General features: G+C 36.1%; 5 protein-coding genes across 5 annotated transcripts; 2 read left to right on the forward strand and 3 right to left on the reverse strand.

The window, feature by feature from the left end:
- Nucleotides 1-180: 180 nt before the first annotated feature.
- Nucleotides 181-3,183, forward strand: PUT3 (Put3p; the record flags this gene model as incomplete). Its single annotated transcript, XM_018366429.1, has 1 exon — nt 181-3,183. The coding sequence occupies one exon, from the start codon at nt 181-183 to the stop codon at nt 3,181-3,183; it is 3,003 nt and encodes a 1,000-aa protein (XP_018221021.1).
- Nucleotides 3,184-3,355: 172 nt separating this feature from the next.
- On the reverse strand, nt 3,356-8,653 carry URB1 (Urb1p; the record flags this gene model as incomplete). Its single annotated transcript, XM_018366430.1, has 1 exon — nt 3,356-8,653. One exon carries the CDS (start codon nt 8,651-8,653, stop codon nt 3,356-3,358), a length of 5,298 nt encoding a protein of 1,765 aa, XP_018221022.1.
- A 599-nt stretch (nt 8,654-9,252) lies between these two features.
- On the reverse strand, nt 9,253-9,768 carry ARC19 (Arc19p; the record flags this gene model as incomplete). The annotated part of the gene is made up of 1 exon (XM_018366431.1): nt 9,253-9,768. One exon carries the CDS (start codon nt 9,766-9,768, stop codon nt 9,253-9,255), a length of 516 nt encoding a protein of 171 aa, XP_018221023.1.
- Nucleotides 9,769-9,939: 171 nt separating this feature from the next.
- Nucleotides 9,940-11,805, forward strand: PRP40 (snoRNA-splicing protein PRP40; the record flags this gene model as incomplete). Its single annotated transcript, XM_018366432.1, has 1 exon — nt 9,940-11,805. The coding sequence occupies one exon, from the start codon at nt 9,940-9,942 to the stop codon at nt 11,803-11,805; it is 1,866 nt and encodes a 621-aa protein (XP_018221024.1).
- A 99-nt stretch (nt 11,806-11,904) lies between these two features.
- On the reverse strand, nt 11,905-12,966 carry CCE1 (cruciform cutting endonuclease; the record flags this gene model as incomplete). The annotated part of the gene is made up of 1 exon (XM_018366433.1): nt 11,905-12,966. One exon carries the CDS (start codon nt 12,964-12,966, stop codon nt 11,905-11,907), a length of 1,062 nt encoding a protein of 353 aa, XP_018221025.1.
- Between the last annotated feature and the right edge of the window lie 131 nt (nt 12,967-13,097).

A 13,097-nucleotide genomic window follows, 5' to 3' on the forward strand; every position in this document is an offset into this window, starting at 1 on the left:
AAATTGGGGTAAACGAAGATGATATCAAGAAAGTACTTAAGTCACCGGGCCGATTAGAGTTCGGCGGCAATTTTAGTCATTTCCAGACAAACCCAGCAGTAGCGACAACGATAACAACAACGACAACTCCAATCCCACCATCTCACCTCTAGCATCAGCGCAACCATTTCGACAAGTTTAATGGTGACGGACCAACAAAACAGGCATCCGATACTATCTAAGCAAGCAGCCTACGTGCACAAGCAACGGCAAAGAAAGCAACCGAGATCAGCTGTCGCGTGTCTTTCTTGTAGGAAACGTCATATTAAGTGTCCCGGCGGTAATCCATGCCAGAAATGCATTACGAGCAGCGCCATATGCGAATATTTGGAGCCGTCAAAGAAGATCGTCGTGTCGACAAAGTATCTGCAACAACTGCAGAACGACCTGAACGATAAGACTAGAGAGAATAATCGCCTAAAGGATTTGCTTTTGGAAAAAACGATCAGTGGCAATGGCGATAGCCACAGCCACAGCCAAAGCGCTGATGAGCGCCCGAATGAACCGCCAATAAGCGACTCGTTAGAAGTATCTAGCGCTCCGCCTGCCCCTATATTCGACCTCATGTCCAATAGCAACACTACGTCGGATAATGACGATGACGGAAATCGCAACGGCAACGATAACGGCAATAATGCTGGAGGTAGCAACAAAGCGACTTTTTCTTTGTTCAGTAATAGAAATTACGATCACAGTTTGGAAAAATATTACAACAAGTCCATCAGTATCCTTGCGCCTTCAACCAATGCCAATAGCGGCAATAACGATGGAGGCGGTGATGACGATGACGATGACAATGACGATGAAGAAATATCGACGAATTTCGCCCAAAGAAGCGGGAGACTCATAGAATCTCATAACGGGTTCCATTATTTTGTTGGGTCTTCTTCGATGACCTTATTTGGACTGGAGATTCAATCTCTAGTCACAAAGTATGTTTCCGTTAAAAATTTCAAACCTTTACCAATAAACGCTAAGAATGATATTTTGAACTCCAATTTGAACCCGACTATAAATTCTTTTATTAATTCGAATAACTATCTTTTTTCTTCCTTCAATTTTCTAAATCCTATATCGAAAATTGTTAATTTAAATTCAATCAATGATAATCTGTCTCCATTGATGTTCAAAATCGTTTTGAAGAATGATAATGACGATGATAGCAGTCAGCAAGACGAAATACATTTTCAATTACCCTCATATAATTATGCGAAACTATTAATAGACTGCTTCATAAACTACAATGATGGCTGTTTTTACTTTTTCAACGAAGGCCTGGTTAAGTGTGGTATCAACAAACTATATTTGGAAAATAAATGGCTATACTACGATAACGCCAAGAAAATTTTTGACAATGAAAATGACCCAATTTTACAAGCTATTTGGTTTTGTAAAATATTACTAATCTTAGCGGTAGGCGAGATGTATCTAGGCTCTATCAATAATGAGATGTTGAAAAACTACTCTAACCAGCCAAAATTACCTGGTTCAAAATTCTTTCAAATGGGATCCAAAATTTTCAATTGTCTGTTCTCTAGCGAAAGGTTAGAAAATGTGACTAAAAAGGGCGGTATTGAAGTCTTGCTACTATACGCGTTTTTCTTACAAGTGGCAGATTATACTTTGGCCTCTTATTTTTACTTTGGTCAAGCTTTGCGAAGTTGTTTAATCTTAGGTTTACATGTAGACTCACAAAGCGATACTTTATCTAGGTTCGAAATTGAGCATCATAGAAGGCTTTGGTGGACCGTTTATATGTTCGAAAGAATGCTCAGTTCCAAAGCTGGCTTACCATTAAGTTTTACTGATTATACAATCTCCACTGAATTACCAGCAGATATTGATGACGAAAGTACTCGGTCCAAGAATAATCATTACGTTTTCAGAAAGGCTGAATTGATTTCGAACTGTGTTACAATCGTTAAAATTAATGCTCAAATTTTGAGTAAACTATATCAAAGGCAACCCGAAACCAACATAATGATAACTTTAAAAGTCGTTATCAAGCAATTGTTACAGTGGAGAAATAATTTATCTGATTTTTTACAAGTCGATTTTACTCAAAAGGATGAAGATTTCAGAATATCGAGATTGTCAACAAACATGTTCACAGAATATTTTCAAGGTATCAACCTGGCTATACGGCCTCTATTATTTCATTTCGCATCTATTCAGTTAAAAAGATTCAAGACAAGTAATACTTTTATCAACTTGCAAAATTATTCCACCACAGTCTCTTCTTTGTTAACTTGTTCCTTACATGCTTCGGTTAATACAGTTAGATCTTTATGGAGCCTATTGCAAAATAATATGCTTGCCATGTTTGGCTATATGGACAGAGAATATCTTTTTACTTCTTCTTGCACTTTATTATTATTCAATACTGCCTTTGGTGTTCATGAACAAACGCTATATCATTTGGATCATTCTTTGGAAATTTTTACTCAAATGAGGAACCTAGGGAATATCCCAGCAGGGTTAAGAAGAGCGCAATTACTTACCTTGATGGCTAATCTGGATTTCCATGGTATAATGAACGATTTGATTACCAAATACAATGACATCTTGAAATTCGATTCCTTGAACTGTGAAAATGATAATGGAGCAGATAATTACAACGAAGTCAAACCACAAAACGAAAATGAAAACCACAACGAAAAAAACAATAAGCCTAGCCATGATGATAGTTCAAATTTGAACTCTGATAAAACAAATTCAAGCACAAGCTTAATCAAAACCGAATCCATGCCTAATACGGCCAGCATACTTCCAGAAAGTGCTACTAAATCAGATACAAATGATTATAGTAACGGAAATGGACACGATAATGATACCAATATCAACAATGCAGAACCTTCCACTTTCTTCGATATTATAACTGCAACTTTGGAAAATTCATACCAAACCACTTTGACTAAAAAAGAATCTCAAGTAATGGAAAAAAACATGGATCAATTAGATTCTGTCCACAACTTAAATGATGACGACTTACAACAGTTGTTAGAAGATTTGGGGAATATCGATCATTCCGATGAAAAACTTTGGAAAGAAATCACCGATCAAGCAATGTGGCTAGGTAATACCATGGATCCAACCGCAGCAGCAGGGAGTGAAATTGACTTTACTGATTATTTAGGACCATGATCGCTACCGCCACATACGCAAAACCAAGAACATTATTCAGTTTTCTTTTTTTTTCTTTGTGCATAAACTATACACATTCATACATTACATAAAAGTAGACATTGACTTTTTTAAGTTCTATAATTTTTTTATATTATATATATATATATATGTACACTACCCAAAGGGTGAATCATTTACGTAGTCTTTTGACAACATTGTCGCTATCACCTTCCGTCCATAATATCAATCTTTTCTGTGATTTGACAAGTTCATTATAACCTAACAACAATTTTTCAATCCCATTCTGTTCTTGAACCAACTTAAAGGTATTATTCAATGTATTTTTATTCTCATTTTGTAAGACATCAGCACTGTTCAGCACATTGTCCTTTGGTAATTTAGATTTGATGTTGTTGTTCAAAATTTCCAAAAATGAAACAATACCGTTTCTACTAATCATATTCAGTCCGCCATCATCAGCTACTCTTTGCACCTTGTAAAAAACCAGAAAAATCAATTCGCGTAATCTCTCTTTCAAGTAAGGTACATTGATTAAGTTTAATAACCATTCGAATACACCTTTTTTATCCAACATCTTGAAATCTTCGTCAGTTTTGATTCCCTTACCAATTGTCGCCAAGACCCAACTCAGCTCCCCATAATAAATTTCCATATCAATCTCTTTCTTGTTATCGTCGTCTTGTTGCCTCTTGTTGTAGGACATCATCACATCGGAAACCATAGGGATATCCCAACCACGTATAGTGGAACTTGATAATACCCAGCGATACGCCTTCTCGTGTAATGGTAAAGTTGGATTTTTCAGTAAATCAACAATTCTAGAGATAGAAAACCAAATTAATGGCCTGATTGAATCTTGGTTTTGTTGCCTATGGTACAGAATCCTCTTGATCAAAATTTGGTAAATGCTGTTATATTTGATCAAACCGTTATCCTCTTCCTTCTCTTCGTCATCTTTATCAGTGACTTTCTTGACAGGATTCGCTTGGACACTTTTCTTCTCTAATGAAACCGCTAAATTCGTCAAGTGTTCGTAACTTATGTTGGTAATAGCCTCATCGTCACTTAGTGAACAAATAATGAATTGGAAAAGTTTCGAATCTAGGAATTTCTTAAATTCATACTTGTATGTTAAACTGCCATCTTCTTCTTTGACCATCTTTACTAGTTCTTTATTATGAATCACCAGTAACAATAGCAACAATGGATCATACATAGCAGTACCACATCTCTCAGTTTGTTCATAGTACTTCTTGAGTAAGTTCCATCTAGTAGTAATATCAAAGCTGTCTTTATTAGAAGATATGCAAAATTCAGGAATTTGTGGTCTTTCTAATACGTATCCGTCAATAGACTTCTCAATCAAACGCTTTCTCAATGTTATTATCAAACCTTCTTTTTCTTTAGTAATCAACCTTGTGTCCCCAATAGTTTCCAAGACTTCTTCCTCTTCTTCCTCCTGGATAAATTCCCACGAAAAAATCATGTTTGTCCATGAGTTAGAGGTTTGAGATTCGATAATCTCTAACATTTTTATGATTAGCTTATCATCGCTAGAAATAGTACCAGAGTAAAAAGTCAGTAGCTTTTCTTGAACAGTTGGCGTAGAGTTTATGACGGGATTGAAGTTGAATAAAGTGAATAATATCATTGTGCTTAAAAATTTCTTATATGAAGAATTTTCATCATTGTCTGTAATCATAATTGATGAATACTTTTCGTTGTTCAATAATAACTGAACCATTCTTTCGGATTTGATTGATTTTTGCTTAATGCAGAGAATTAGTATGTTGACGTACTCAAGTATATCTGTTTTTTCAATCCATTTGCTACCCAAAATGACCTCTAATTGAGCATTGACGATCTTGGAATTGAGCACCTTTGATGCCTTCTCATTGCTTAATAGCTTAGTCATGGCATGCAATAGTTTGAAGAACGAATCGGATAAAATTTCTCTTTCTGAAAGATATTTTGTGACATAAAGAAGTGTTTTATTTAACCATGTGGTCACTCCTGGATAAGCAAAGTCGTTATTTGCAGTAATATAATTTACCGTGGCCGCATGGTATCTGTGATCATTCTGCGCCAAAACGCATTCTAAAATGTTCAGTTTTTTTGAATCGTCATAAATTCTAATATAAGTAGTGATCATGTCTACTACCTCATCAAAAATGTCCCTCTTAAAAGTGGCACTAGACGTATATTTCCCAATATCGTTATCATATTTTTTAAGTACTTCATGAGCAAAGACGCTGAAATCGTTATCCTCCATATGCTCGGACAGTGCTGTTGCCGTTACAATGCTTAGTAAAGGCAAGTTTTTAATTTTCTCAATATTTGGTATGAATGATGAGAAAGAGAAGAATTCACATTTGTAAAAAGCTTCTAACACCGGATAATTCAAATCATTCGAAACAACACTGTCAATGAAGGAAGCAGTTTCTGAAGGTGATAGTACACCTTCGGGTGCAGATATAGCATCAACGTCAACTTTGTTTGTCTCGAAGAGTTTGGTTAGAAAGAAATTAATTTCTTTGACTAAAGTGGAGTCCTCGTTCTTAGTTTTGTTCAATACATTTCTCACAAGGGACATACCTATACTTCTTCCTTCGTTGTGTACCTTTTTCAGAATATTTCTTGAAAACTCAAGTGTAATGCCGTACATGAGCAAGGAAGTTAATACTGGTGTACCCAAATACTCACTGACACTTTTCAGTAAAGCATTAATATATTTTTCACTATAAGATCCATCATAGCTGACACGTTCTTCAATATTTTCACTATCAAAAACGGTCTTTTGTATTGTCTCTTGGAATGTTGCTAATTGTTGCCCTGTTTCAAAGCATATCGCCCCAATTAAGTTGCAGATCAACCGTGACTTTTCCATCAGTAAACTGTTTTCTTTTTCTGTGATTAGCTTGGGTAAAGCAAATTTCAAATACCTTTCCAAAACTTTGATGATTGGAAATTCTGTATCAGTCACCATATAACTGGCAACCTTGCCTACTAATTCACAAGCAATCGTTTCAAAGCGATTATCATAGGAAATAGAATCGTCTTTTACCAGTAGTTGAACCCTAAAAAGAATTCCAGCTGCGTCCAATCTGTTCACTGGTAATCTAGAAATATTTGTCAGAGCTTTAGATGGAAGCAAAGAAATATATTGAAAGAATGACGAGTCCTTCATTGCAGAGATTAAAGAATCCGAGTTGTTCAGTTCTTTGATATTTTCTTCAAATGAATCGAATTTCAAATACAGATTTGCATCATGCTCATTGATTTCCGGGAAAGCGTCTTTAACAAGCTTAATTATTCCTGTATGATTTTCTCCAATGAAAATCATATTTCTTAAGAATAGTAAAAGCCATTTGTTAACCAGAACTGAAATATTATTCTTATCAACGTATTTCCATTGTTCTGAAAGACCCATGATGAAAGGAGAAATGTAATTATATTCTTTTGCCGAATCGACATATTTGTATGGTGTTTTCATGACACGGGATATAGTCTCATCAAACCATTTCCAAATCTTCTTCATGCTTTCAGCTTCGAAATCCTGGAGACAAGTACCCTGGAGACTGTTTACTAAAGCCATTAATGGTGAAATTAGTGTTGGATTGAAGATGACACTTGCTCTTGTTAACTCATCTAGCAAGTTAGATATTCTGGTAGCTACCATATTAGAGGCGTTTTTGGAAGAGGCTAATTTTAATAATAAAGTGAATAAAGAATTTCCGTTGGAATTTGAGTTCCACCATTTGGTTTGAGTGGAGTTAAATTCTTGAAATTGCAAGTAGTTGTCCAGAATAGCAAATTCCATTCCAGAAATTGTAGGCTTTTGCATGATGTCTGTATAAAGGTTTGATGATGGTAAGTTTATTGAGAATAAATTTGGGAATAATTTGCTATAGTAATTGAATATAACGGATATGGATAATGGTAAGATTTTATTATCTTTATTTGTGGCCAAAGCGTTGTTCAATGTGGATACAAATATTGGCAACTCAGGTATTCTAGTATGAAACTTGTTTAGTAAAATGGCCTTTTCATTTTTCCAGCCCTTTTTATCATAAAGTATAGAAACCTTTTCTAATTTTTTGAACGCTAAGACTATTAATTGACAAGCCAATTGTCTTATGATTGGCGTTTCAGACTGTAAAGACTTTGTTAACGAAGATTTAGTGAGTAAAGAAGGCAAAATATTTTCTATGACTAAGGAAGTGGAGGGTGGAATATTGCTCTCAACACTCTCCATAAATTGTGGTATCTTTAAGTTAATAATTTTGTTTAGTAGTAATGTTGTACCAAACCAATAGGAAGTCATCTTAGGGTCGTGGTTACCATTTGTAGTCAAAAAGATGCTGTAAGGTGCTACAAGTTCTGGAACATTCTCCAATATTTTAATCAGAGTATTCAACTGCTGAATATCCTCCCATGGCTTGAAAACACGTAAAGTGTTAAACAAAAGTTTATTGTGCACTTGAAATTCTACTTGGTTAACCGTTATCAGCGCCCCATGAGAGGCCCCATCAGTAACTGAATTCGTAAACCAAACACAATTATCAGGAAAAGCCACACTAAACTCATGCGAGGCTCCAAAAGTTAAGAAAAACTCATTGGTTTTCTTGACCAAGTCCCCGTTTGATGAATAATAAAAGTGATGGATTTTGGAGGCTGCTAACTCGTTTAATATTTTGGTTTTAGTAGTCCTCTTGAAAGATTTCTCTTTCAAGATGTCATTTATGAATACCGACAGTATATGTTCGGAAAGCTTGTCAGAATCAACCTTATTCATGAACTTAAATAAGTTGCTCATAATCTTAAAGTTTTCTGTTAAAAGTTCTTTTCTTACGAAGGGGGAAGCCTTTGAAATCAATGTCAACCAGAATTTGATGAACGTAAATCTTATTGAATCGTTCTTGGGTGCAGAGGAATTGCCATCGGCTAACTCAGACTTGCTTGGTGTTAGCAGTCTTGGTAAGACAGGTAGTGAAAAATCGAAATAAGACACAAATTCCTCGAGATGTTGGCCGTTGTTGAAGTTGACTATTTGTTTGAGCAAACGAAGAATAGGATTGGTTAATTGAGCACGCATGTTAGTTAACCCTCTATAAAGAACTTTGGTATATCCCGTCAGTATTAGTTTAATAAGACCGCTTCCAGTAGCTAGTGTACTACTGTCAGATGATAAAGCCCGTAAAGTTCTAGTTAATAGTGTAGTTGTTTTCGAAAACTTCCCATGGTTATTTACCTGAGCATAGTATGACCAAGCCTGTACCGATTGAGCAGCAAACCCTTTTTGAAAGAACATTATGAGAGGTTGGAAATCCTTTGAGACTGTTTCGTCCTCAAGGGCAGTAATTATACCTTCCAGTGTCTCTAAAGTACCGTCATCGAATTCTTTACCTTGAGTATACTTCTCTTTTCGCTGATCGCGGGACCCATAGGCTCCACTATAACTACTCATGATTTGATTTGCAGTATTTGAACGCTATCAAATGAGATACTTATCGATAATTTAGTGAATGTAATATCGAATCAAGAATATTTAAGAATTAATCGTTGCGATGAGCTTTCTTGCTGAAATTTTTCAGATCTCGTTTTAAGTGACTCTTTTATGAAATTATCAAGCAGGTCTCAATGTTGGCGTGGTTATAATAAGACTACTGGTTGTCCGATTCTGCTGTGTTATTGTGCTGTTTAAAACAACTTAACATAAAATTTCAGTTATTAAATGGGGACGGTGAATCCTCTCCACTCTTGTTTACCTCTATAAAATAAGACCTTAGTTAAAACCCAACACTAAAGTTTAGGTTTAGGTGCCTAAATGTGATTTTGTTTAGGCTTTGCAAAAACAGCTGCACCTAGATAATCTGACTTACGACGAAAATAGATCTAAAGACAATATAGAGGGTTTATGATCGCTTCACACACACGTATTGCTATACCTAATTATATATTCTTGATATCTATTCTGCATACGTAGCTTACATTGTTGATCTACATTATAGAATTTTCCATCAATCGGCCCTGTTTGAGAAAAACTCCCTTTGCTTCCCTATCTATTTAGTAAACAAATTCATCAAGGTAGGCCTCTGCCACAAATCTTGCTCTAGCATTCAAAAACAACTTGATTTCACTAATTTCTTTGTCTACTTCCTCCATGAATTCAATGATAAAGTCGACTAATTTCCCAGTTTTCATCGATTCAGTATGCTTGTTGGTTATTAGAAAGGAAATGCTATAGCCAGGTATTGGGACACGTCTTAGGATATAGAATGCTTCAGCACGCTGCTCCAAAAATCTGGTAAACTTATGGACCAAAATCTGTTCGATCTCATCTGCTTGTTTAACCATCAAACTCATACGGACAGAGTTCACACTGGGCTCAATCAACACTTGTTCGTTTTCATTACGAGATATATGCATTGGTTGGAGCAACAATTCGGCGCTAGTATTGGGTACTTCAACTTCCGGTCTATTGTGTCTTTCTACTTCTTGAGAAGAGAAATTGCTCAAAGTTAAGGCAGCCTCCAGAGAGTAACGAACGGCTGTTAGGTATGGACGTAGTGATTGTGACATTCTTTTCTGTTGCGGGTTCTTCCCTCTTTATCTCCAGTCGCGATGGCTCCAACCTGATTTAGAAGCATATAACCAACTACTTTTATGGACCATTTCAAGTCTTATACTTGCAGACAAAAGGGGTCGCGTGTAAAATGACATAAAATAATTATAATAATAATACCTGAAAATATGAGCATAGAAGACATCGCGCTGGCAAGCTCGTCTATTGCTATAATCAGATATGAAAGTGAGGTATTCAGTGCGCAAAGTTTATTGTGGGTGTTGAGTCGTGAGGTCATGTCTAACTGGAAAGAGGCGAAAGATGCAAACGGAAGGGTATATTACTACAATACGTTGACAAAAGAATCTACATGGGAGAAACCAAAGGAACTAGTTCCTCAGCAAGAGGGACTTTTTCAGGAGAATGGCTGGAAAGCGGCAAAGACTGCAGAAGGAAAGACGTATTACTACAATGCATCTACGAGGCAAACTAGTTGGACTATTCCCGCCTTTGATAAGAGCACAGACCTCATCGCAAAGAGAGAATCTGAGGTAATAACATCGGCACAAACCACCGCAAACAAGTCAATTTCTATAGGTGAAGAGAAGAAGGCGTTGCAACAAACGGCTAAAGAAGAGGAAAGCCAATATACCAATAACTCTAGATTGCTAAATGTCACTAGAAGGACAAAGGAAGAAGCGGAAAAAGAATTTATCACGATGTTGGAGGATAATCAAGTAGACTCGACTTGGTCGTTCAGTAAAATTATTTCAGAACTGGGAACCAAAGACCCAAGATACTGGATGGTGGACGATGATCCATTATGGAAAAAGGAACTGTTTGAAAAATATCTTTCTAATAGATCAGCTGATCAGCTTTTAAAAGAACATAACGAAACGAGCAAATTCAAAGACGCCTTCCTAAAAATGCTACAGAATAATTCTAATATAAAATACTACACCCGCTGGTCAACCGCAAAGAGACTGATTGCTGACGAACCAATATATAAACACTCTGTGGTTAACGAAAAGACGAAAAGACAGACTTTTCAAGAATACATAGACACTCTTACAAACACTGAAAGAGAATCTAAAGAAAAACTGAAGGAGCAGGCTTTAGTTGAATTAAGAGAGTATTTAAACAGCATTTTGGCTGTAGGTTCGCCATCTTCTGAGGCTTTCATAACATGGCAACAACTATTGAATCACTATGTTTTTGAGAAGAGCAAGAGATATATGGCGAACAAACATTTCCGAATTTTGACCCATGAAGATGTCTTAATTGAATATCTGAAGGTCGTGGATACGATGGAAATTAACCTCGAAAACGAACTGAGCCAGCTTCGGCTGGGTAATTATACTAAAGACCGTATCGGTAGAGATAATTTTAAGAGTTTATTGAAGGAGATTCCCATTCAAATCAAAGCAAATACCCAATGGTCCGATATTTATCCTTATTTCAAGTCTGATCCACGCTTTTTGCAAATGCTTGGAAGAAATGGTTCTTCCTGCCTTGATTTATTTTTAGATTACGTTGATGAACAAAAGATGTACATCTTTGCACAAAGATCAATAGCCCAACAGACATTGATAGATCAGAATTTCCAATGGAACAATGGGGATAGCGATGAGGCTACTAAAAAGGCCATAGAAAAACTACTGGCGAATGATCCCAAGTTCAGCAAAGATGATAAAGAAGACCTTGGTTTGATAACTGATGGAATAATTCAGCAAAGAAACGAAAAGATACAGCAGAAGCTACAAAATGAACGTAGGATATTGGAGCAAAAGAAACATTACTTTTGGTTACTTTTGCAAAGGATTTACACAAAAACCGGTAAGCCTAAGCCTAGTACTTGGGACCTCGCTTCCAAGGAGCTGTGCGAAACTCTTGAATTTAAGGCATTGGGTGATGACGACGCAACGAGGAAGCAAATTTTTGATGATTTCAAGCCTGAACACTCTGCACCTAATACCGAGAGCGCTACAGTTGGTGTAACATTAACCACATCTAGGAAGAGGCATTTAAGCCCATCAATCGAGTTAGACTATTGATTTTGCTTGCCATTTTTTGCATTATCATATAATTTATAGAAGAGACTACTTATTATTTTCGAATTTGAAGTAATATATAGTCCATGAACGTGCTGTATTTTAGTTAGAATTATAGGTATTTTGTAAGTATTTTAAGCTTTGTATTTTATTTTCACAATAGTCGAAGACTTTTTTGCACTGATCTTTGGAGAGTGCTGTGGAATTCAAAAGACTAGCAATATTTTCATAATTTTTAATCCACTCGATCCACGACAAAGAATGAAGGAATGAGTCTGCCAAATCGTCATCCTTTCTAACTCCAGAGCTATCTTGGATCTCTAAAATATCACAGAGTTTAAAACTTTTCTTTTTAGAAAGTGCATCTTGTATCCTGTTCCCCCAAAGATCAGAGAAATCAACAAATTTGGTGGGGCTTCTCGAATTGTTCTCAAGAATTGAGCTTGACAATATTTCTTTGACTAGTTTTATCCTCGAATCTTTGCTATGCTTATTAGATTTCGACTTTTTCGAACCGACTGGCGTTTCTTCTTTAGGAATACACCAATATGAGGTCATCCGATGTGGATCAGACGAGCGTACCGTATACTGGAGCTTAGAAGCATTCAATGTACTATTTGTATACCTCATCTTATTTTCCAGATTGGAGAATAGAATCTGTTCGAGAATATTTACTTTTAAAATGGGCTCTAATATATACCTAGAAGACATGGTCCTTGTACGTTGTCTCTCGATCGTAAACACATCAGGTATCGGTTCAGATTTGAATAGATATTCTGTTAAGTTAAAAACAAGCTGGGACGTTTCTACCGGATTTAAACTGAGCTTCTTAACTTTCTGAAAGAATTTCTCTTCTAAGTTAACCTTTTGCCAGTCTAGGAGTTTGGGTAAAGGACTATTATCACACAACTGAAATTTAGAGAAAGCAAAATTTGAAACACCAGCATCCATGGACAATATACTAATTTGCCCTTGCCTTGTTTTCTGTTGTCGTAATTGCTCTAGAAATTCACATTGTTTTTGAATGTTATTTCTCTTGAGTTCTTTTGTAGTGCCATTTGCTGCTCCAATAAGGAACGAGAAAGACTTTAACTGTCCAGCCTTTGCATTTTGGCAATAAGAATCAACGAGCTGCAAAACCTTTGCCTTGCTGGACGTCATCATAGCGTCCCTTTTCTGAGTTCTGTCATTTTATTCAAGAGATGGATACCGTGTTGTGATCAAGCAGAACAAAAAGAAAAAGAAGAATGTGCATAAAATCAGACAAGACAAAACGGACTTTTAAACAACACCAA

Source organism: Saccharomyces eubayanus, chromosome XI, assembly GCF_001298625.1.
Source record: "Saccharomyces eubayanus strain FM1318 chromosome XI, whole genome shotgun sequence".
NCBI classification, from domain to species: Eukaryota; Fungi; Ascomycota; class Saccharomycetes; order Saccharomycetales; family Saccharomycetaceae; genus Saccharomyces; species Saccharomyces eubayanus.